This window comes from Lithobates pipiens, unplaced genomic scaffold, assembly GCF_037356315.1.
Source record: "Lithobates pipiens isolate NorthernLeopardFrog02 unplaced genomic scaffold, aLitPip1_a1.2 Scaffold_18, whole genome shotgun sequence".
Taxonomy (NCBI): Eukaryota; Metazoa; Chordata; class Amphibia; order Anura; family Ranidae; genus Lithobates; species Lithobates pipiens.
The window spans coordinates 332,844,330-332,870,473 of record NW_027507758.1 but is presented as its reverse complement, the minus strand read 5'-3'; the positions used below and the strand labels follow the sequence as shown (position 1 = coordinate 332,870,473).

Below are 26,144 nucleotides of genomic sequence, written 5' to 3'. Positions count from 1 at the left end.
AACCCATGTGACACCGCCCCTTGTCCCTATATAAGTGGCAGCGCAGCGCGTCCCTGGCATTGCGGCCGGAGAGATCGTCGAGTCAACATCTCCTGGAGAAGAAGAAGAAGAAGAACGGAAGGCGGCGGCGGCGACAGAAGACCGGGCCACCGCCTGTAAAAGAGCTATAAGAAGGCGCGGTGGCCCGGCAGAAGAACCGAAGAGGGGGACAAGTCCCCCGAAGTCGGAAGAAGAGGCCGGTGGCGAGGAAGAAAGCTGGGCTCCTCCGCTAGCAAAAGAGCTACAAGAAGATAGTGGAGGAGTCCGGCGAGAAGACCCTCGAAGACGGAAGACCCCCGGAGCTGTGCAATAAAGTATTTTCTCTCGTGTGTTGTGTTTTTTTTGTACTTTTATTTTACAGGTGAATGGGTAGGGGTACATTGTACCCCATACTCATTCACATAGGGTAGGGGGCGGTATCCGGGGGCCCCCTTATTAAAGGGGGCTCACGGATTACGATAAGCCCCCCGCCCGCAGACCCCGACAACCAACGGCCAGGGTTGTCGGGAAGAGGCCCTTGTCCTCATCAACATGGGGACAAGGTGCTTTGGGGTGGGGGGGGTCGTGCGGCCCCCCCCTTCCCCAAGGCACCCCCCATGTTGAGGGCACGCGGCCTGGTACGGCTCAGGGGGAGGGGGCGCTCGCTCGCCTCCCCTTTCCTGGCCGGCCGGGTAGCGTGCTCGGACAAGGGTCTGTTGTGGACTTGGGGGGAACCCCCACTCCGATTTTTTCGGCGTTGGGGTTCCCCTTTAAGTCCATACCAGGCGGCGGGGCCAGCGACGTCTCCTTCGCGGGCCCCGCCTACCTGGAGACTCGCTCGAAATGAGCGGACTTTTCTCCGGGCGGGAAAAGTCCGCTCATTTCAAAAGTACGGCGGACTGGCATACACACGGCCTGATTGTCCGCCGAAATGCGAGTCCGGCAGGAAGATTGGAGTGCAACACGGCATTCTAAGTCCGCCGTACTTTCGGGTCAAAAAAGTATGCCGGAGGCTACACGCGGGGGGATTGTTTGGCGGACTTGAGTTTGCCGGACTTTTCCACCGGATATCTGCAGAAAAGTGGAGGAGTTGCCCACGTCAACCAAATCCTTCTTCTGAATGAAAGATACAACCTGACTGGTTATGACTTAAAACAATAATGCTTTTCTACATATATAAAATGATATACTAAAATGTTTTGAAATTCAACTGTGGAAGTTTCCTGCCTTAGCACTGAGCCATGCAAGTGACTTATAACCTGTACCTTCGCTCAACACATAAGGATACCTAATAATAGAGGAGTGGTGAATTTACTTACACAAAGCCAAATACTTTGATTTGTTTTCTCTTTTGTAGATTTCCAGACTGAAGCGGTCCCTCACCAGTCACAAGTACTAAGGCAAAATGCTAATTCTTCTGGGAAATTGCACACTCTTGTTGAGGAGGATGAGGCTCAGGTAAAAGCCTATATCACCTTTTCAGTAAGAACAAAATGCAGTAGTGAAATTTGTCTTTATATGTTTACCATGAAAAGAATGGTATTTTTTTTCTGTTGTTTGAATAAGATAAGCTGCATTGTCTGTTTCCGCTTTGGTTACCCAGTTCTGAGTGTTTGAATGTATCTATTACTAACATTACCTGTACCAGAGCTTCCTATTCAGAAGGGTTTTAGGAAGCACATTTTATCTTGATTAATTATTATTAACAGTGGTCCTAAAGACAATACTATTTTTTACCTTCTTAAAGGATAAGTTCTCCTTTTTAAAAAAATAAAATAAATGCAGGTAAAAAAATGTGCATTTATTATTTGTTTTATTGGGAGCCTGGAAAGCATTGCTTTTGCAGAGTCTGTGTAAGCTGTCTGGCCATACATCATATAGCCAAGCAGTTACACTTTAACAGGAAGCGTTCAACGGTGCCATGGTAGTTGACTGAGAACTACAAGCCAACAGCCGCAAAGAATGTCTGTCGGACCTTTGTTTTTTTCTTGCGCAGAACACTGTGAATTGATGACGCGACCAGGTGGGCGAAGCCCCGCACAGCCACATTCTTTTCAGATTTTGACAAGGATTGGGTGGAAAATATTCCACACCGCCTGTTACAAAGGGTCACTGAACTTGTTACAAAATGTGAACTTATCCTTTAATTTATTCCATGCATTAAAGTAAAAAGGTGGTTATTTACTAAAACTGGAGAGTGAAAAATCTGATGCAACTCTGCATAGAAACCAGTCAGCTTCTAGGTTTTATTGCCAAAGTAGAATTGGACAAGTTAAAGTTAGATGCTGATTGGCTACCATGAACAGCTGTACCAGATTCTGAGTGCACCAGTTTTAGTAAATCTACCCCAAAATGTCCCAGTAGTTCTATCACCCCACTCCCCCCATCTCGTTATATATTACCTGAGTCATATCTCTATCCAGCGCTGTTTGTGTGCAGCAGCACTGGTCTCTCCTCTCCCCACAGTACACAGAGACAGCAGTGGGAGCAAATTAAACCGGGTGTGGGAGAAACATAGAGGTCATCCTTACTGACTCTCTGGGGTTTATTTACTAAAGGCAAATAGTCTGCTCACTTTGCAAGGGAATTATCCCCAGAGCTTAGTGAATCACTTGAAACTCTACTGACTTTTTTTTTTTTAATGTTCCACATGATTTGGGTATATTTTGCAACGTGAAACTTCACTACATTTACTAAGAATGGAGGAAAATTTTCTTGCAAAGTGCAACCCATTGACATTTTCTATGTTTTTAACATATTTGAACAGGCAAACTTTAGATCTCAATTCAAACACTGCTTACAGATAATATACTTGAAAAAACACTCACTCAACCACTCACTCAACACAAATATCAATAGGTTTAATCTTTTACAGTGGAAAATTTTAATTATTGCCCTTTTTCGGAGAAATAACTTATTGTAGACATTTTGTTTAACTGCTTACCAGTCCCTTACCAGCCCAAATTCTCCATGCACAATTTCTTCAGTTGCATGATGTTTGCGGGTTTCTTTGCATGAGCTACCTATTTCAAAATTCCTCTTCAATATTTAAATGAAAATTTAATTAGGGCTTTGTCTAGGGCAGTCCCTAACATTTATTGGTGGATTTGCAAATGTGCTTCAGATCATTGCCATGCTGAAAGGCTATATCCAGTTTAACTTTTGGACAGATGACCTCACATTCTTATCAAGCACACATTGATTTGATGCAAACTGTATAGTTGAGTCCATCACTGCAAGCTACTCAAGCCCTGAAGCAGCAAAGCGACCCCAAACCATAACATTTGCCCCATCATGCTTCTCGGTTATAGGGGTTTTATTCCTGAAATGCTGTCTTTAGTTTGCCACAAACATGTCTACTGTTCCTGTGACCAGACAGCTCTATCTGTGATTGATCAGTCTTACCACATTGTTCCAGAAGGTCTGGTCTTTGCTATATGTTCAATAGCAAACTATAGCTTTGTTATAATATTTTTTGAACAGCAAAGATGATTTTTTTCTTAACACGCCTCTCATGCAGTTTAAATTAGTGCAATACCGTTATCTTGTAGATGCATGCACTTTGACTCCAACTGTTGTAATAATTATCTGAACACTCTGCAATTAAACTGTGGGCTTCTTGGAGACTTCTTTTAGCACAAATGGTCAGCTGTATGCCACACTGGATAATTTTCCTTACTGTGGAATGATTCATTTTAAAAAAACTTTCAGTGGCCTATAGGCATCCACACCTTTCTTTCTGAGGGCCTTAGAGTGCTCTGTTGATCCTGGCATAATGTCACCACACATCAATAGCAAAGAAAAAATTAGACTCTAGATATCCAAGGTTTATGGGCTAGTGTACGCTGGTGTTGCTCTCTAATCCTGGCATGTCAGCCACATATCAATAGCAAATAAAACACCAGATTCTAGATATCCAAGGTTTATGAGCTAGTTTACACTTGCATTGCTTTCTTCAGAGAGCATTTGAAAGACTGTTAGGCAGCACCTCCTCACTGCCCCTTAAAAAAACACAGTAGTGCAATGCAATTGCTTGCATTGCACACAGTTGTGAGGCTCCCCCATTTAGCTGAATGGGTCTTGTTCAGTGGGTGGTACTGCCTGCTGAATGCAAAAGCAGGGAAAATGTTTGTATCTTGTGAGGCACTGGCTTATGTACTCCCCATTCCACTGCCCAGTGCCTTTACAGCATAAAGGAGAGCGGTTGGGGAGGAGCGATAAAAATGCAGCTTCCAGCCGCCACCCCCCTATAAACAAGGCCTAAATAAGACAGGTTTCACCTGCATACTTCCTAAGGAGGTTCTAATCATTGGCACCTAATGTGGAAAACCACTTCTCATTTTAAAGATCTGAAGTGGTAAAATAATAAAGGACTGTACTTACTTTTCCATATGACAAATCTTCATTTTTGTTAACTTAGGCAAAACAAATACACCATGTCAATTTCAGGTGTCATTTGTTCAAGTATATCACCTTAATCTGTAGAAACTATTTAAATCAAAACCTACTGTTTGCCTGTTCAAATATGTCTAATATTATTTGAGTATATGTTTCTTATTTTCAGACCTAAGTTAGGGCCTGTAGGGTAAAAATGTTTACCAGATCTCGATACATTCACTGGTTGGAACCCTACAGTTTTATTGACATCCTGATGAGTCAATATGCATTCAGATAACTAACTATGCATGTTATACAGCTAGTGATGATTTGTGAAACTATGACCACATGTTGTAGCTGTACTTGAATGAAAAAACAGACTTAAAATGTATGCATTTTTGCAATGTTTTGCTGGATTCATATTTCATTTACACAGAACTTTTGAATGTAAGCAGTTAGCATTTTTACTTGTGGACTTTTTAGACTTTTATTTTTTTAACAGAAAAGTTTTATTAAACACATACAACACATTCAAAGCATGGACAGTAAGTTAAAATAACAGTTACTTGAGTAGTTGCCTGACAATGCAAGGCACAAAATAAAACAGAGGAGGAGAAAAACCACATTAGGAGTCTGGGTAGATAAGCATACAGCATAAGGGAAGTGATTAGATTCTAGTAGATTGATCGACCTAGAATTGCCCTAGCCCACACAGCCTCTGGGAATTACAGTAGGTAAGTGTGGCGTAGGGAGGGGAGGGGTCGGAGAAGGGGAGGGAATGGGAGGGAGAGAAAGGGGGGTGAAAGGGGATTGGGAAGCAGGGGGGGAGAGGGGGGGGGAGCGCCAGCCCATCCACCAAAGATACCCTTCTGATCGAATAGTCCCATCTCGGACCGGTCTCAGCCATGAGCATCAACCCAGCATAACCAGATATTATCAAATTTAGCCAGGCAGTTTCTGCTCTCGTATGTAATTTTATACAGCGGTAGCACTTTGTTAATTGCAGCCTGCCAGGAGGCCTTTGTGGGAAGCTCCTTGTCCCTCCACCTCAGTAAAATTTCTCTTCTAGCATAGAATAGGGCAAAGGTGGTGCAAAGTTTGGTACATCTATCCCCTTCTATGTCCTCCAAATAGCTCAGGAGGAGGACCAAGGGGTCCATAGGGATCGTCACTCCACAGACGTCTGTTAGGTTATCTGCCACCTCCTGCCAGTAGGTGCAAAGCCTGGGGCAAGACCAAGCAAAGTGAAAGAACATTCCCTGTTCCAGGGCCCATCTCGTGCAAAGTGAGCTAAGGGAGGGGTATATTTTTGCAAACCTCAATGGGGCGTAGTATGACCTGTTTAGGAATTTCAGCTGAATAAAGTGTTCTCTGGCCGCAATCATGGAGGGGATGAATGAAGAGAGACAGTCCTTCCTGGCTTCCGCCTCCAGCTCAGAAATATATGCCTTCCATTTACCCAAGAAGATAGAGGTATTAGCATCGTGGGCTACTGTTAGGTATATAGGGACGACAGGGGTTTTCCCATGGCTCCCGAGGTCAGAAAGTGCTCAATTGAATCCAATTCAAGTGCCACTAGGGTTGGGAACTGCAAGTTGAGTGCATGACGAAGCTGCCAATATCTAAACTGGAGAGAACCCAGGAGGCCATACTAAGTTCCTGAAATGTTATGACTTTCCCCTGCACCATCACGTGTTTCAGAGTAAGGATTCCACTTCTGGCCCAGGTCAGATTAGGTATATAGATAAGGGAGGTGGGGATTTCCTCATAAAGGGGTGTGAGGAGTGATACAAGATGGTTTGATACTTTTTACCCTGGAGCACTGCCACACTCGTATCATGGACCTCATGGGCCCCATTACGAAGGGATGGGCCCTACACCCTCTGAATACCAGGTTAGAAAGTGCTGCATATGAGCCTAGTAGGGCCACCTCCAATGTCACCACCAGTGTTTGGCCTGGGTTGGGAGAACCACCATCTCATCATAACCAGCACTGCCGCCCAATAGTACAGGAGGAAGTTCAGTAGTGTCAGTCCACCTCCAGAGATAGAAAATACATCTAGTCACTCTTGGAGGTATTTCCACCCAAATAAGAGGTCACTACAGTATCCAGTTTTTTGAAAAATTATTTGGAAATAGCGAGCGGGCAGAAAAAAACATCCCTTGCCTATTAACAATTTTCATTCCAGGAATAGTGAATTGGCAGGCGGACTACTTGAGTCGCCAACAATTGTTCCCAGGAGAATGGTCCCTTCACCCCGACACGTTTCTGTTGATATACCAGAAGATGGGGAGTTCCGGATGTGGAACTGTGTGTCAAGGACAAGGGATCTGATGGCATACGAAACAGTGGGATCAGTTTTTTACTGATCTAGGCATTCCCTCCTGTTCTTCTGCTTCTGCGCCTTCTTCACAGGATCAAGCAAGAATGGAAGTAGGTGACTCCTGTGGCCCCAGTATGGTAGGATCCTTGAATTCCTACAGATAGGATTAGAAATGAAGCTGGACTTGAGTGCTATCGATGGCCAGATGTCGACCTTATCGGTCTTTCTTTTCATCAACCACTTTCTTCGCGCTCTCTGGTTCATAACTTCATTCAGGGGATAACGCGGATTAATCCTCCTGTTTGGTCACCCCTGAACCCTTGGGACTTAATTTTAGTCCTGTCGGCTTATAGAATCAGCCTTTTTTTGGAGCCAGTACAAGATATTCCCTTGGTCCTCTTGATGGGGGAAAAGTAATTTTCTTGTTTGCCATATCTTCTGCAAGAAGAGTTGGCTGCTCTTTCTTGTAAGGAGCCGTATCGGTTGTTCATAAGGATGAAGCTGTATTGCGGCCTCATCCTGAATTCTTTCCCGAAGGTAGTATCGGGTTTTCATTAAAACCAGGATATTGTTCTGCCTTCATTTTTTTCCAGAACTTCGTTTCTGTGGAAGAAAGGTCACTACATTTTCTTGATGAGGTGAGAGCGGTCAAGTTCTATTGAAAGTGACCTCTCAGCTCCGTAAACAAATGTTTTGTTTGTGTTGCCAGATGGTCCTAAAAGAAGACAGGCAGCATCGAAATGATTTACTATTTCTAAATGGATTCGTCAAGTGATTGTTCAAGCTTATGGTTTAAAGAGGAAAATTCCTCCTTTTCATATTAAAGTGCACTCCACCAGGGCTGTTAGTGCTTCTTTGGCAGTGCATCGCCAAGCCTCCATAGCTTAAATCTGCAAGGCCGCAACTTGGTCTTCAGTTCATACATTTACCAGGCTCTATCAAGTAGATGTAAAAGGCATGAGGACATCGCCTTTGGGCACAGTGTACTGCAGGTTGCAGTATGAGTCCTCTAGTCTCTTGGTGCTCTACTTTGTTGGGTCTCCCTTCCTTCAGTTGTCATTGCTATGGGACATCCCACATAGTAACTACTATGGCTCTTTGTCCCGTGATGTATGATAAGGAAATAGGATTTTTATAACAGCTTACCTGTAAAATCATTTTCTTTAAAGTACAGCATGGGACACAGAGGTCCCTCCCTTCTTGGTATACATGTGTATTGCTTTGCTACAAAACTGAGGTACTCCCACCAGTGGGAAGGGTTATGTAGGTTGTGCACTTTTTAATGTAGGGCGTGCCATTGTCCATCACCTGAAGGTGGCCTATAACCCACATAGTAACTACTATGGCTCTGTGTCCCGTGATGTACTTCAAAGAAAAGGATTTTACAGGTAAGCTGTTATAACAATCCTATTTTTTGCATCCACATTAAGGAGAAAAATTGGACGATAGGAGGAACACTCAGTAGGGTTTGACCACTATCACTGCATCACTCATAGAGTCTGGGATTAGCCCTGAGTCCGCTGCCAGGGACAGTAGCTCCTGAAACTTGGGAGCCAGCTCTTCCACATATGTCTTATAAAATTAGACCGAAAACCCATCGGGGCCTGGGATTTTCCCTGCCTGCATCATTTTGAGGGCAGCCTGTATCTCCTCCAGCTTAATGGGGACGTCTAACTTTTTTGCAGAGGCGGGGGTGAAAACAGGTATATCAATACTTTCAAGATAGTCAGTGAGGTCATTCAGGTCATAGGACATCCGAGAGCTATACAGTTGCTGGTAATATTCTGCAAAGCGGGGGTTAAAGTCTTTGGGCACAGAAAGGAGAGCACCATCGGGGCCCTGAATCTGTGCAATAGTCGTCACTCCCGACTGCTCCCTGGACAGCCAGGCCAGCCCAGTCTTTTCCCCACTGCTCAAAAATACGCTGAGATTGATGAAGAATTTTCTTCTGAGTCAATTTCGTACGGAGAAGAAGGACCTCCTGGGTCAAAGACTGCAAGCGAGCATAGTGTTGGGGGTCACGGGTACTAACATACAGGGCCTCCTATTCAGTCGCCTCTTTCTCCACCCTATCAAGATCTTCTCTACACCTCTTCCTGACCCCAGCTATGATTAACTGATACTGCCCCCTAGAGTAGGCCTTGAAGGCTTCCCATACGGTGGTCACCACAGCTGAGCCCGGGTTTACTCTCCAGTATGCATCCAACTCACTGCGAAACAGGGGGTCAACCTCTGCATCTGAAACCCAGAACCTGGAGAGCATCCAGAGTCTTTCTGATGGGTTAGTCGCCAATTCCAGGGTCAGAAGCAAGGGGGCATGATCTGAAATCCCCCTAGGGAGAATTGTAATGTCTCAGACCCCAGGCAGGACAGGCGCCCCTACATAGGCCAGGTCTATCTGAGAAAATGCCCTATGGGACGTAGAGTGGCAGGTGAAGGCCTGAGAGGATGCTGGGGCTGTGACATCATAATGGGCAGGGACATCATCCGGTGATGTCTTTATATAAGTCGCCGCACGCCGCTTGTCCTGTCATAGTGACCGGAGACAGCGACGAGGCAACATCTCCAGAAGAGAAGAACAGAAGACGGTGACAGCGGCGACAGAAGACCGGGCCACCGCTTGCAAAAGAGCTAGAAGAAGGCATGGTGGCCCGGCAAGAAGAACCAAAGAGGGGGACAAGACCCCCGAAGTCGGAAGAAGAGGGCGGCGGCGGCGAAGAAGAAAGCTGGGCTCCTCCGCTAGTGAAAGAGCTAGCAAAAGAGCAGAAGATAGCGGAGGAGTCCGGCGAGAAGACCCCCGAAGACGGAAGAAGACCCCCGGAGCTGTACAATGAACTATTTTAACCCTTGTGTGTTGTGTTTTTTTTTTTTTTACTTTTTTACTGTACCCCATACTCATTCACATAGGATGTGGGTCGGGATCCGGGGGCCCCCTTATTAAAGGGGGCTCACGGATTCCAAAAAGCCCCCCGTCCGCAGACCCCGACAACCAACGATCAGGGTTGTCGGGAAGAGGCCCTTGACCTCATCAACATGGGGACAAGGTGCTTTGGGGTGGAGGGGCCGCCCCCAACATTGAGGGCACGCAGCCTGGTACGGCTCAGGAGGGGGGGCGCTTGCTCGTCCCCACTCCCTTTCCTGGCCGGCCGGGTACCCTGCTTGGATAAGGGTCTGATATGGACCTAGGGGGGACCCCCACGCCGATTTTTTGGTATAGGGATTCCCCTTTAAGTCCATACCAGGTGACGGGGCCAGCGACGCCTCCTTCGCTGGTCCCGGCTACCTGGAGACGCGCCCAAAATGAGCGGACTTTCCTCCGCATGTGTGGGCGAGTCCGTTCATTTCAAAAGTACGGCGGATAGTCCGGCGGACTTAGTACGCCGTATTAGTCCGCCGCAAAAGTACCGTGTGTGGGCAGGTAGCTCACTCGGAAATTCCAGGGGAAAGTCCGCCAGACTAAGATAGTCTGCTACGTGTGTACGTGGCATAAGGCACTATTGTCTTGACTTATAGTCTCAGAAGATTTGAAGTGAGATTCCCACTATTCTCCTTACTCCAGCACTTTCTCTATAAAGTTAGACACCTCTACACAGAAGTATAGTGCTGACTGCTGAGTAAGGCATGGTGGGTCAGTAATGGCAAAAAGATCAGCTAGTAAGTAGCCATTTGCCCTTTGCCTGTCTTTTTTTTGGCATGGCTCCTCTTCAAACCCGACTTTGGCCAAAATATTTTTGGACAGCATGAGAAGGGTCAGAACCTCCATTAGGTTTCTATTGCTCTGAGTTCCTGTTTGATAGATTTACTCCTACTTTTTGACCCCTCTTTCTGTCTGGTGGTGGGATAGCTCACAAATCGGAACAGAAAAAGCAACAAAACTATTTTCTTAGTAGAGTGAGAAAGGTTAGAAGAGCTGAGAGATTTTTTATGCTTTCTGTGTCATTCTGTCCTGAAGACTACTGTTCCACTCATTCTTGTCCCGGTGTCACAGAGATAAAATGTGAGGGATAAATAACATCTATGGACAGGTATAAAGTAGACATTAAATATATAGCATTAGATTGTCCATCGACATTTATCATTCTGTAGGCTTAGAAATACATTTGTTAAAGATTGAGAATTCCCTATGGCTTTATGAGTATGTTTTTCATATACAAAGAACATAAGACATCTAACCATGTCTGCATCTTAATAACTTCCTGGCATTGATTGATGTTATTCCAGATGTGTATTGATGACCCCTCCATGCTAACAGTTCCCTCTGTGAGACACGATAATTCTCCTTACAAAGCACCATCTGACTTGAAAATTGATGAATCCTCAGAAGAGGAAGAAGACACTGAAATGATGCTCTCAAATGAGGAGAAACACATGCTAGGTAAGTCCCCAGAGACCTTGTGTTTTTTAAGTGGTATATATATATAGCTCACACACTTTAAGGGTAACTTGCACTGGCCTGATAAAACTAACATTCAATAGTTGTGTTTTGGTGCACTATCCAATTGATATATTTTGTATATTTTTCTTTAAAAAAAAGTGCCTGTAATGTTTGTCATACCCTAGCTCATATGGTTTAAGCTACATGATCACATGTCAAGTACAGTTTAATTATTGGGCAATTGGGTTTGGATGATGCTGGATACATGACTACGAGGATTGTGCCATAGATGTTTACAATTTTAGCAACTGATAATTTGATTATGAAAGCAAAATCTGGCCTATTTGTTTCTTGTAATCTCTCATTTAAAAGTCACTTGTGTAGCTTTACAGCTTAGTGTGGGAGGGGTTGTGTAGAGTGATAGAAGTTTTATGTAGGTAATTATAATAATGCGGAATGTAGATTAGATAAATTATATATTTTATTATGTCAGTAATGTGTAAGAAACAAGAAATGTATGTATCAGATACTTTAAATGAATGTTTTGCTGAGAAAGATCTCTCTCACAGCTATCTATCTTTAATAATTGCTAGGAGTGCTCCTATGATTTGATAAATAGAATAAAAGTGGCAAAGTGGAGCTGACTGAAATAGTATATATATCTTCAGCATCTCCTGTTTGCAACTTTAGGCTGCATTCACGCTATAACATTTTGTGATTGTTTGCAAAAGAGAGTGCTTTTGTGTGCATTTCTGAAACACCTTAAAAGCAAACTTTGTGGTACCATTCATTGTTAAAAGCGTGAAGTGTAGGTAGCAAAAAAATTTGCAGTTTTGCATGAAAACGCATGCAGCAAATGCAAAAAGGTATAATTTGCAGTGCTGCTCTAAGCTGAGATAAAAATCCCCACATTGGTTGCAATGAAGGGAGCATTCGCCTATGCACCATTCAGGGCTTCTCTGTGACCAAGCCCCTGTGTGCAGGCAAAACATGTTAGCACGCGTGGCTGGAGTGGCACTGGCTGAGGCCACACTTATTCTCATATTCATGCACTGGGTTGGTAAGCGGTACTCCTTCTTTTTTCTGATGAAGCAAATGCAACAAAATGCATGATTAAAAGGCACACAAAACTAAAAAGTGTGCATAAGCTACTTTGCTGTGTTTTTCACATTTATTTTAATGGGATGCCCCATGCATGTAATGCTATGTATGTATACAATCTGTAAAAATAGTGCAAAAATACACATATGAGTGACACCTGGCATCGCACGTCATATTATTAGTAGTAGTGTTATATTACAATCATTTCAGGTATTTCTACAACATAAGACAGGTAAGGCAAAGCTCATACACCTATAAAAAGTAAACTGAGACATTTTAAAGAAATAATTGTAGGCGTTAAGAATGAGTGTATGATATGTCCGGCAAAAGCTGATATATTACATGGTGGATTGATGGAACCAAAAAACTCAAAGTCTTGAAGAAGAAAAAAAATTGCTGATAAACAGGAGTTATTGTGACCACTTGAAAGTATGTTAACTTTAATTGTGGTATATCTTATGCATGTAACAAAATCTGCTAAAATGGTGATCCATTTGCAGCTAACCTATATAACCGAGAAGATATGGATGATGATGACTGCACACTGTCCTTAGTTTTAATGGAAAAGCTGGAGCAGATGATTGAACTGCTTGCTCAGTATATAGATGCTGATATATTGCTGGACACAGAGAAAAGGTAAATAACCCAGACAAGCTTCTATGTATGTGGATTACCACATAAAAGCTACTATGCATGGAAATTATGTAAATATGTATATGTAAGACATAAAACTGGTTTATATTTACTTTATCCTGGAGGTTCAGCTTCATGTAACTTTGTGACTTTAATGCTGTATTTAAATTTTTTGTCCGTTGTGAACAATATACAGTAAATAACATTTATGATTTTAGTAGTGTAGCTTAACAAACCTAAACCCAGTGGAAGTTTTAAGTCGGGGCTCTTGTACATACTTCTTCAGAAAAGTTGATGACAATTGATATGCCATTTGGGTTTGTGTAGGTAGGTCTTATGTGGACCCCAAGAGCTGGAGCCTGGCTGTGACTCATGGCCATGTGACCACATGACATCATATGATTCTAGGGTGTACATAATACAGATGAATGGTGCTTGTAAATGTGGCTTCACACCATGAGTACATGGGCTGAGCTGCAGTAGCATTCACTCTCTATAAATATAATTTACATCAACAGCAACATGATCAGTACCTTGTGAATATAATATTACAGAAAAGGCATATAAATCGTTTCACAGCACCCACCATGTATAGTGCGTTTTCAAAATGAGAAAACCCATGGCTGATGGCCATTTTTTTTTTTCAAGAAAAAGGGTAGTTAACTGACCATGGACATCAGAAGCTTGTTTGGGCTTTATCTGACTGCTGTATAATCTTTCTAGAATGGCATAATAGTGTCATAAACAAGCATGCTGGAATTGTATGTGGTTTGTACAGGGGTCAAGTCCTGGGGAAAAAAGTGTGGGAACTCCCACCCAAGATCCACTCCCCCACCAAAAAAAAACAAAAAAAGATACGCTCATATGCTTATATATTTCACAGAAAATACAGAAAAACAGAAAACACCCATGCACAGTGCCCATCAGTGCAGCCCGATCAGTGCTGCCTCACCAGTGCAGACAGTGCCCATCAGTGCATCCTGATCAGTGCCCATCATCAGTGCAGCCTGATCAGTGACGCCTCACCCATGCAGACAGTGCCCATCAGTGCAGCCTGATCAGTGCCACCTCACCCATGCAGACAGTGCTCATCAGTGCAGCCTGATCAGTGCAGCCTGATCAGTGCCCCCTTCCCAGTGCAGACAGTGTCCATCAGTCCAGCCTGATCAGTGTCACCTCACCAGTGCTCATCTGTGCCATCTGATCATGGCCGCCTCACCAGTGCAGAACAGGTGCCCATAAGTGTAGCCTAATCAGTGCCACCTCACTAGTGCCCATCATCACTGCAGCCTGATCAGTGCTGCCTCACCAGTGCCCATCATCAGTGCAGCCTGGTCAGTGCCGCCTCACCCATGCAGACAGTGCCCATCAGTGCAGCCTGATCAGTGCCACCTCACCAGTGCAGACAGTGTCCATCAGTGCAGCCTGATCATTGCCCCCTCCCCAGTGCAGACAGTGTCCATTGGTGCAGCCTGATCAGTGCCGCCTCACCAGTGCTCATCTGTGCCATCTGATCAGTCCCGCCTCACCAGGACAGACAGTGCCAATCAGTGCCATCTCATCAGTGCCACCTCACCCATGCAGACAGTGCCCATAAGTGTAGCCTAATCAGTGCCCCCTCACCAGTGCCCATCTTCAGTGCAGCCTGACCAGTGCCGCCTCACCAGTGCCCATCATCAGTGCAGCCTGATCAGTACCCATGGAATGTGGAGGGTCAGCAGGGGGTTGTGTCAGGGTCTGGGTCTGTGTTACAGCTAGGTACTTACTTTCCTTGCACAGCCTCTTCGGAGGGGGTGATAAATCTCAGTCACTTCTTCTCTTCTCTGCCAGCGCTCGGTCCCAGCCCACAACTGCTCAGGTCACGTGTGACATGCCGGCTGCCTCTGAGGCTCCTGGGAGGTGGGAGTTGTAGTCTGCTGCGCTGCTGAATTCCTCCCACCGCCAGGAGCTTCAGTAAGGCCAGACTTCAACTCCCAGAGTGCAACGCAGCAGCAGCCAGCCAGTCAGTGGCTAGTACTGTATAACACAGTCACACATCACAGCCTGGGAAAAATGAAGTAACTGACAGCATCATCGCGTAAGGTAGGCGGCCTGGGGGGAAATTTCCACCCTGTCCCCTGGCCCAGCCTGCCCCTGGACGCCATCCTTCACAATGCAGCGATGCTGGGCATCGCCGGTAAATGAAGGATCGGCTGGGGTCTTGTGACTCTAGTCCTGCAAAGGGATTGGCGTTCTTGCTGTGAAAAAAGTGCAGGGATGCCGTTCCTGCAGGACTCAAGCCCTGGGTTTGTACTTATGTAGGCATTAGAGCAGAGCATAACCATACACTTCCAGCACTGAAATATTTAAGGGTAATGATAGTAATAAAATTGTGCTGCTAGAGTCTGTAAACATTCTAGTATATTCAACTAATTTTTATGGCGATGGCCAATAGTTTAATGATTTAACAAGGCTCTTTCAATAATTGCAGTTATTTGGAAATTTCCAAATGTATTTAACATTGTGAATAAACAAAAATTATGTTTTGCAATTGTGGGTGCTATATTTATTTTCTGATTGGACTGGATACCCCCCTATTATGTCTATGTGCCCCATCTATGAATAATCTAAGAAGTTGTTTTAAAACTAGAACTGATTACCAAACAGGTAACCCTGTTTTCATTACGTGATATTGGAGGTTGACCTTGAGTTCTATCTGTACTATTTAACTATTAGGTTTCCATAATATCTCATCTTGACTTATACAGGGATCATAACCCTTTTGAAGAAGGGTATTCTGAATTCTTAATGATGAACCAGCAAACTGAAAAGTATATCTCTGTGTACATACAAGCTTTGTTCCTTAGACGAATACTGTGCAAAGATGCCTTGTCTATTCTTCAACGGTAAGAGTATACAAATACTAGTACACTTATTTCCCAACAACTTCCAAACCAAAGTAGGAAAATTCAGTCTTGTAAATCCCAGGATTTAATCATTTCTGTGAGTCATTACTGAATCCCAGATTAGCTTAGTGACTAGGCCTTGTGTGAGCAACTGATAGCTAAAACTGTCATTCATAACAGTGCTGTACCTAATAGGGTTTATTATTACGAATGCTTAATAAACTAATTGCAAGAGTGATAAATGGGAGAAAACCAGGACTAAACATAATTACTGGATTTCACTGTACTCCATTTATAATTTGAATGTGACATTCCCTATAAATCTATAAAAAGCAAATTTACTAAGTTATGGATCTGTTTTTTAAAAGATGTTTAAACTTATGGAAATGTAAAAAAAACTAAAAAATGTTGTCTGGTACTGTGTACTAATGTAATCTAATTTATTTTGAACTACCATTCATATCTATACATAGGGGTTGACATATCAAGAATTTGCAATTTTTTTGGGATAGAATGCAAATGGGTTAACACTCCTATCTGATTTTTACTGCTATTTGAGGCTCTGTTAGAGAGATTTCCCCTTATTTACTGTCCTGCTGACCACATTTTACAGGTCAGAACCAAAGGAAACTTTCCAACAGTAACACAAACAGGAATCAAATCACATTTTGTCAGACAGGGCTTTTTTTTTCAGAGAATAGGTGCAGGAACTCCCCCTTTTAGAGTTACCCCTTGTCTTCGCCCCCTACCCACCTATAAGTACCAACCCTTGGTTCCAACCCCTACCCACCTCCCTGTACCGTCCCTTTTAGAGAATACAGAACCAAGTTGTGGTGCTAAGTAATTTGGATAGAGTTTGTTAATGATACCAAGAAAAGCAGTAAAATATATCCCCTGCAGCCAGCAACAATAGACACCTCCATCAATAAATCCCCCAAGCAACAATGGACCGCTTCTAACAATATACCTCCCCAGCAACAATAGACCCCCGGCAGCAACAACAAATCTCCCCACAGCCAACATAAATAGACCCTCCAGCAGCCAGCAACAATAAACCCCTCCCTCAAAAGTAGATCCCTCCTATAAACAACGGACCCCCCCCCAGCAACATAAGACCCACCTGCGGCAACAGTAGATTCCCCACCAGAAACAATAGACCTCCCCAGCAACAGTAGACCCCTCTTGCAAAAATAGATCTCTTCCAGGGACAATAGATCCCCCAACAGCCAGTATCAATAGATGCTGCAGCACACCCTGGCACACCTTGCCATTACACACATTTAGTGCTGAAGGTGCCAGAACTGCATTCCCCCATGTTCCCGCTGAAAAAAGCCCTGGAGTTGGGGGAGGCTAGCACCACTATCATTTCTTTTTCCTTGTGTTTGTTACAGAAATGTCATCAGTTCTTGTCTGGTAAAATAATTTCCACTGGGCAGAAAGTGAGGGTAAATCTCTCTTATTGAGCCTCAGATGGCAATAACACCCAGACAGGAGTTCAAATCTTTGCTTACTCTTTCCAAAACTTAAAAACATTTTTGAGAGGCTTAAATTTCATAGTATGTCTAATTACTGCAAATATAATAAAAAGTTCTGTGAAATATGTCTGACTCTTCCATTTCTATAGGGAAATGGGACAGCCTTTTTCATGTATACGTACTATGCAAAAGATTGTGTAGGTAATATAAACCTAAATAGGACTTTTACACGCACAAACACAAAACACTATTGAAAAAACTGAATTCATTATATGAATTTAATACAATTGTGTTTTTCATTGGGTAAAAGTCCCATTTTGGTGTATGCTTGCTGTACTTTGTTTAAGGGATAGTGGTCTTTAAGTGTTAAATACCCTTCTGATCCTACTATACTATTGTCAGATTTTGGTAATGAAAACTGTCACTTTAAAGGCAGGTCATATTGTATTCACTTTTAAATATAGTTCAGGTATGCCACTTTTAATTTTTAGTTAAAAAAATATTACCACCACTATTATGAAAGTAGCTTGTTCTTTTTGTGCTTTTGCCAATTTAAAATTCTGTTCTTTTCATCAAAGGTTTTCTGCTGTGAGACATAGGCAGGGGATAAAACACATCATTAATGAGTGTTATGTAGAAGTTTTTGACTGGTTCTATGATGAGCTGAAAGAGGTTCAACACATATATGAAACCTTTAAGGTATGTATAAGGTAAATATTTTATACAAAGAGAATAAAGAAATTTCACAAACAAGCACAGTTCTTCCCTAATTGGGTTTAAGTACCGTATATTGTACAGAGGTCCTTGGTAGTCTGCAATTAAAGACAAGCTCTCTGTACACTTTCCTATAGATTTACCATAGCAACTAACCACATGGACTCAGACTTTAAAATGGAAATTTGAGATTCTGTTACAAACTTTTATCAATTCTGTTGCACAGGAAGACAATGAGCAGATAGTGCCTGAAACTGTTGCTTTTATCATTTTGCTTTAACCAAAGTTTGTTTATCAATGATGTTTAGTAAGATTTTCAAAGGCAAGAAAGAAATACAATTAACATTGCATGGTAGCGACATAAAGATTCTATGCCAGTGATCTTCTCTCACACAAAATACAATAACAATATAATAAAATGGTTACTAATGACATATTACTGCAATATAATGAAACCAGGAGATAAGGTAACTTTCAAATTACAAACTTTACGAGTAATATGCAATACAATTATTAATTTTTTTGTTCAAAAACATTTTTTGTGTATAAGAGTAACATACAAAAAGCTTGAACATTAGTTGTACCCATTACAATTTTAATTTTATCCCATTTAGCAATTATGATAATCTGGTGAAAAAGGAACTGCACCAGGAAATGGATTTGAGACAACTATCTTGGCTCTCTTACTATGCGCTGCAGTATACATAACCTCCTAAGTGAGGGAGAGTAATCTTTTAAATAGAAAAATCTGAAGCCCCTCTGAAACTAATAGGGACTTTATGTAGTGTAGAGAATAGAAAGATCTGAAGAAAATTAGGAAAAAGTAAGATAGGTTACATGCGTGCCCGCACTACTCTCCAGGAAATGGCCTAAGCCAAACCAGCTCGGGAATCACCTGCAATATAATTGATCCAGGGGCTCCAGACTTTATCAAACAGTTTATCCTTATCCTTCAAAGTGGCTAAAAGACGTTCATTTATCATAATCCAAGTGAGTTTTGCCTTAAGTAAGTCAAAAGTTATGACAGCTGATCTCCATGACCTAGCGATCGCAATTCTTGCTGCCATGAATATGAAGGTAATTAATCATTTAGAATGTCTCCGACATTCTCCACCAGGCTGCTTAATAGTGCTTGTTTCAGGGACTTTTGCAGATTAACCTGGGTTAGGGAGTAGATAAAATTATATGCCAGCGCCTAGAGACGATTCAGTTCGCATTGTGCGCTATACAAGTATTTCATTCATTCATTCATACTTGAATCTGGTAATGCCATACCTTGGGGCATTGCCACCAGGTGTGAAACGCCGTTCCCTCCTGGCCACAGCCACAAAAGCAATATGGAGAAGTCCACACAACATAACTGTATCTCTAATTCTGTCTCTAACTCTAGTTTTTGGTGTTATAACAGTGTACATCCTTCATTTTTCAGGAAGAGCCTGTCTTATCAAGAAACATGCCACCAGCAGTTGGTGCAATCATCTGGTCACGGAAGCTTCTTTCAAGGATTGAAAATACAATGAAAGTAGGAATAAAATTGAAATAAATTTACTGAAGAAAATATGCAATAATCTAAATCTACAATTTCAAATTGCTTTAATAGTGCAGCCTTACCTCTCAGAAATTACCCATTTTGTTATTTACCTGTATTTTCTCTCTGTCAGGGAAATGTCAGACAGTGTAGTCATTAATAAGACCGTCATGTCTCTTGCCTGAGCTAAATGCTGATAAGATACTCGCAAAAATACCACACAATTTCATTCCATTCTGCAAATCTCAGAAGATTTTCCTCATGACATTCTGGGCCAGCCCCAAAAAAATGTATTTCATTTATTTATTTGTATTTATTACAGGTACTCATATAGCCCTGTGAACTTACACAGTGCTTTATATATATATTGTACATTCACAGCAATTTACTTTGTGTTGCCCTTCAGTTTCTAACATTCTATATCTTAGTGCAGTACTCTCTAGAGGCGATATGAAACTCATTTGAAATCCTTATTCTATGAATTCTTGGGACAGAATTACCTTTTCTCCCACTTTGATATTATTTTATCAAAATATAAATTTCTAGCATTTCTTAGGATCTGACTGTGTCACACACCTGGTCGGAGGCCAAAATGCAGAGAGGGCTCCCTTTGCAGCTATGTACAGTACACTCCTGCTGATGGTACAGAAGGTGCAATGGTAACCTGATGTATACTGGATGCAGCAGGATACACAGCTGGGCAGGAGTCTTAGAGAACCTCAGTAGTACTTGGCAGTAGTGCACACAGGAGACAGTAGTGAAAGCCAGGCCAGGGGTCAAACCCTGTGGATACATCAGTAGCAGAAGCAGGTAGCAAAACAGGAACTAGCCGAAGTCATACATAGGAAGGCAAGCCAGGAATAAATAGCAAAGTCTGTAATGCAAGCCTTGGTCATATACTGGAGACAGCAGCAGAGTCGGTAGAACAAGCCAGGGGTCAAAGCCAGGAGAGGAGATCAGACAGGTCAGAGGCAAGCCGGGTCACAACAGGAAATCCAAGGGTATATGCACAAGGGCTCATTGAACATGGGAAGGCTGACAACAATCCAGCAATTTGTGAGAGGAGCTTCTATCCTTATATAGCTAGTGCACCTGTGCTCCGTTGTCTACGGCGCATGCGCCATAGACAGCGGTGCCACTATTTATGCAAATATCTCCTAAACCTTTTAGGTTTGGGAGATATTTCTTGCACCTACAGGTAAGCCTTCATATAGGCTTACCTGTAGGTTAAAGTGGTTTTAATGGATTTACAACCACTTTAAGTATAGCCTGTTACATTGCAGTTGTGATACCTTGACAAGAACATTTCCCACAAGTGTTTACCAAATATTTTTACTATCTTTTTTTTAATTATTATTATTTAATACATTTTAATTGAGACATATTATAATCATACAATATCACAACAATACATTAACAATATCTACATACAGCCATTGTTGACACACGCATTATATTTAGATATGTGTATACATCCCACATAATTCATCTAAATTATAACAATGGAAGAAAGAAAAGAAAGAGAAGGAAGAAAAAAAGGATTTCCTCTGTCACCATTTCATCTATTTTTTAGTTGTTAACAATAGACAAACAAATATCTTAATAATCTCAACAAGGGCCCAACCAATTGAACAGAAAGTCCCTACTTCTCTAAACTATCCCCTCGAAGAAGAAGAAGAAAAAAATATATATATATACACACAGTATCTCACAAAAGTGAGTACACCCCTCACATTTTTGTAAATATATTTTAGAATAAAATATTTACAAAAATGTGAGGGGTGTACTCCCTTTTGTGAAATACTGTATGCATGTATGGTATGTGTATATATATATATCAGTGTATACATATATATAAACACTATCTAAGTATTCAAATGACATACTAACATAATTGTTGTTGTGCCTTTTTGTTCCCAAAGGCTTTCAAAAATGTGAAAATTGTAGCAACATGTCTCACATACTCACATACAGTAAAGCTATATAATCAAATAGCTTCTGCTTTGGTGTCATATGAAGATCTGTGGTATCAGAAGTGGAAGTCTCAGGTAGACAGAGGTCTGAGCGGACTTCATTTTACATTACTTATGCGAGAACCTGGCACACAACAGTTGAGGGTCAACACTGATATGAGGTAATTTTTTATACCATTGTTATTTCCATCTGCAAAATCTAAGCTCTTCTAGCACTGCACTGTTTCTACAATTCTGTTAGCCAACAGCAGATTTCTAGTATAGGTTAATACTGTTACATTGAATTACAGAATAATCCATCTGATTGAAGAGACAAAATGGATGTTGAGACTTGGTATCCATGTTCCAGAAGCGGCTCTTCATGCGTATCAGCAGGTAAATATCCAGGGTATTGTTATTATAGTATTAGTATTGATATTATGAATATGATGATAATAGAGCTCTAGAGAGCAACAGATTTTATTTTTTACTTGAATACGCTTCTGCATTTAGGGGTGAGTTTTCTATCCTCTCCTCTACTCATTGGTGGAGTAATAGCATCTTACATATGGATAAATCATTATCTCTACATGGGGGTATGGACATAACAGCAATTCCCTTCTATTTCTCTTGTATCTTGTATATTTGCAGTTCTCTTGTATTTATCCATGTTGTGCTCATCTCACAGTCTGTACAGGACAAAGTGTTATTTCTCTATCCTTGGGAGTGAAAGCAAGAAGCGCCAATTGAGTGTAGTATTTAAAAGAATGTTTAATAGACAAGATAAAAAACACTCGCAAGATAAAAAGGTAAAATGTGCTCATTTGGTATGTAAGGGAGCCGCTCTAATCTGTCCTGCAGACACCGCACTGCGCCCAAAAGCTGATAGAGACAGAGAAGTGTTGTTGTGGGGTGTCCTGTGGCCACCAGGAGGTCCAGGACAACAAGAGTGGAATGCACGGTGGAAGCGACATCACCGGAGGCAGAGACGGCCAGGAACAACAGGCAACAGGCTACATGCTCGGAGCTTCAGCTCCCTCTACTGGCCTGGAGCTGAATAGTGGAACAGCACTTTGTGAGTGTTTTTTACGCAGATGGCGCTTCCTGCTTTCCCTCACTTTATTTCATCTCACAGAGCTGGCTTTACTCTGAGGATAGCTGCCGCCATTAACTTATATCAAGGACTTATGGACTTTTTTTTATAGCTGAGTTATACAAGGACTAAACTAGCTCCTGTCTTTAATGTGTCCCTTTAAAGGGTTTGTGTCCTACACTGTTCTTGCGCCAGTAATTGTTCTTCTTTGTGATTTCTCTATCCTTAGAGCTTTTTATCTGATGCTTTTCATATCTATATCTTGAGTTTTTGTAAAGCTTATTTTTCTTACCAAAAAGAAAGAGGATAAACTCCACTAGCCTAATGCCGCGTACACACGATCGGAATTCTCTTGGGAAAAAGCTCTGATGGTTTTCCTGTCGGAATTCCACTCAAACTGTCTTGCCTACATATGGTCACACCAAATTCTGACCGCCAAGAACACGGCAACACGTACGATGGGACTAGAAAAAGGAAGTTCAATACCTCGTAGCCAATATCTTCCACCTCGTAGTTGAATCTGAGCATGCGTGGGTTTTTTGCACGTCGGAATTGCATACACACGATCGGGAAAATTGAGAACATGCTATCAAATTTTTGCTGGCAGGAATTCGGCCAGCTAAATTCCGATGGAGCATACACACGGTTGCATTTTCTGATAAAAAGCTCTCATTGGTCTTTTGCTGCCCGAAATTCCAATCATGTGTACGCAGCATTAGCCTAGGAACTAGCAATATTTAGGCTCTACAGATCAGGGTGTCTAATACTTTTGCATGTAAAGCTTTATTGCAGAATTTTGAAAAATATTCCAATAGAAAGATGAGTGCACAATACATACACTTGTCATTCTACAACAGATGATTGTAAAATAAATAGATTGTTCTCTCTTTCAAGTATTTGGATTTTATTCAACAAAACAGTGCAGCATTATTGGCAACTAATCAGATTTTGTCTTGCACTGATCGGACTTATAAAAAAAGTATTCTGCTTGATCACTATGGTGTGCCTACTATTGATTATTGAATAAGGTTGTGTCCATTTTGTCAGTGCATATTAGTCTTTTCAAATATGCATAAGAGAATGTCCCAAGTATTCAAAATACTTTGATGTAAGCTGTGAGTTGCCTGACATTGTCCCAAATGCAAAGGAATTAAAGGAACATATGTTTTTGGATGACCACAAAAACAATCATTACACAAATATATGTTTAGAGAATATAATCGTGCCTTTTAGTTTCTCTCAAGTTACCAACAGTTTTGCCAGTGGGATCATTGTTGGTGTGTGGGTGTGCAAGTGCCAGTCAGTTTTGGGTTTCATTGTCATATATGCACAGTATCTCACAAAAGTAAAAACACTCCCCACATTTTTGTAAATATTTTATTATATCTTTTCATGTGACAACAATGAAGAAATTACACTTTGCTTGTATTTTGCTTGTGTAAATTTGCTGTCCCCTCAAAATAACTCAACACACAGCTATTTATGTCTAAACCGCTGGCAACAAAAGTGAGTACAACCCTGTGAAAATGTCGAAATTGGGCCCAAAGTGTCAATATTTTGTGTGGCCACCGTTATTTTCCAGCACTGCCTTAACCCTCTTGGGCATGGAGTTCACCCGAGCTTCACGGGTTGTCACCTGCCTTCTTGCCGCTACACACGCTTGACACCATCTGAACTAAATAGGTTTATCTTGGTCTCATCAGACCACAGGACATGGTTCCAGTTATCCTTAGTCTGCTTGTCTTCAGCAAACTGGTTGCAGGCTTTCTTGTGCATCATCTTTAGAAGAGGCTTCCTTCTGGGATGACAGCCATGCATACCAATTTGATGCAGTGTGCGGTGTATGGTCTGAGCACTGACAGGCTGACCCCCCACCCCTTCAACCTCTGCAGCAATGCTGGTAGCACTCATGTGTCTATTTCCCAAAGAGAACCTCTGGATATGACGCTGAGCACATGCACTCAACTTCTTTGGTCGACCATGGTGAGGCCTGGGTTGAACCAATCCTTTTAAACTGCTCTATGGTCTTGGCCACCATGCTGCAGCTCAGTTTCAGGGTCTTGGCAATCTTATAATCTTATATCCTAGGCCATCTTTATGTAGAGCAACAATTCTTTTTTTTCAGATCCTCCGAGTTCTATGCCATGAGGTGACATGTTGAACTTCCAGTTACCAGTATGAGAGAGTGAGATCGATAAAACTAAATTAAACACATCTGATCCCCATTCACTTTTTCCACTTTACTCTACTCAGCCAGTGACTGTGGATCCAGCACCTGGGAGCTCTGCCATGTGACATATGTGTAGTAGCACTGACTTTTCTGTTTATGCTCCCCATTCACACCTGAGACCTTGTAACACTAACGAATCACAGGACACTGGGGAGGGAAAATGGCTAATTGGGCCCAATTTTGAAATTTTTACTTAGGGGTGTACTCACTTTTGTTGCCAGCGGTTTAGACATTAATGGCTGTGTGTTGAGTTATTTTGAGGGGACAGAAAATTTACACTGTTATACAAGCTGTACATTTGCTATTTTACATTGTAGCAAAGTGTAATTTCTTCAGTGTTGTCACATGAAAAAACATAAAAAACTATTTACGAAAATGTGAAAGTTGTACTGACTTTTGAGCGCTACTGTATGTGTACATAAAATATTCGCTAACTTTATCTACATTTTGCCATAAAAACTGTGTTTTTGATCAATGTGACTCCAACTTAGATCGATGCCTGATATAAAATCCAACTTGTTCAGGACTTTATTATTCAAGTGTAGCTAAAACATAGAATTTCCCACAACAAGATTTTCCACAAGGCTCATCTACATCCTGAGGTTAAAGCCCTGAACTAGTTTAACTGTTCATCAGATGTTCAGGATTTGATGGCTGGCTTAGCTCTGCAAACTGCAAATTTGAGTTTCTGTGATTGTTTATTTTCCACCAAAAAGGCAGATAAATTCAAGATGTACAAAAGCAATTTGCAAGACGTTGTTGAAGACTATGAACGAATTCAACGGAAGATTCCTGAAAACTTTGCTGTGTTGTTTACTTCCCATCTGGAGAGGGTAAAACACCAGTTTCAACCAGGGTTATCTACTTTATCTTGGAGCAGCGTTAACATAGAAGGTCTTCTCCATCAAACTAGCACTGCTGTTAAAAGGTAACTATGCCAGAGGTTATGCATAATCACCAATTGACACATCTACGTCTTAACCTTTAAAATAAACTATTTACTACTAAAAAAGTAATTATGTGTAAAATGTGTTTCATACCTAGAGTATTCATACATTAGACTGGTCTGCATAATAAGAGATACAGTAAGTTTGGGGAAATGCCTTGTTTCAGTAACAGTCAGAAGATACTTTCTGATGTATATGCCATTAGATAGTCTTTTAAATAGATTTTTCCTATAATACCTGAAAATCAATGTTTAAAAAAAAAAGCATTTCAGACATTCATCTTTTTTGCCTTGTAGGCTTCAATTTATTGTTGATAAGGTTACAGAAATTAAAGAGCAAGTAATTGAAAGAACCCTCGAAGAGATCTCCTGTTTTGACTTATTTCCCATTGAGAAGATCACAGATGTCCCCAAGGTACAATGTTGTAGCCCAAAACTAGTCATTGATTTAGATGCTATATACAGGCAATCAATTAAGGAATTTAATAAAAAA

The 26,144-nt window shown here is 41.8% G+C and overlaps 1 protein-coding gene across 1 annotated transcript in view; it reads left to right on the top strand.

Moving 5' to 3' along the window:
- LOC143988073 (dynein axonemal heavy chain 5-like) overlaps positions 1 to 26,144 on the top strand; it is a 310,868-nt gene that overhangs the window by 44,532 nt on the left and 240,192 nt on the right. Inside the window, exons 11-20 of the mRNA XM_077487337.1 lie at positions 1,376 to 1,476; positions 10,941 to 11,094; positions 12,696 to 12,831; positions 15,576 to 15,713; positions 17,767 to 17,887; positions 19,332 to 19,424; positions 21,353 to 21,564; positions 21,694 to 21,778; positions 25,422 to 25,633; positions 25,949 to 26,066. Coding sequence (XP_077343463.1) covers positions 1,376 to 1,476; positions 10,941 to 11,094; positions 12,696 to 12,831; positions 15,576 to 15,713; positions 17,767 to 17,887; positions 19,332 to 19,424; positions 21,353 to 21,564; positions 21,694 to 21,778; positions 25,422 to 25,633; positions 25,949 to 26,066 — 1,370 coding nt within the window. The remainder of the gene's footprint in view (positions 1 to 1,375; positions 1,477 to 10,940; positions 11,095 to 12,695; positions 12,832 to 15,575; positions 15,714 to 17,766; positions 17,888 to 19,331; positions 19,425 to 21,352; positions 21,565 to 21,693; positions 21,779 to 25,421; positions 25,634 to 25,948; positions 26,067 to 26,144) is intronic.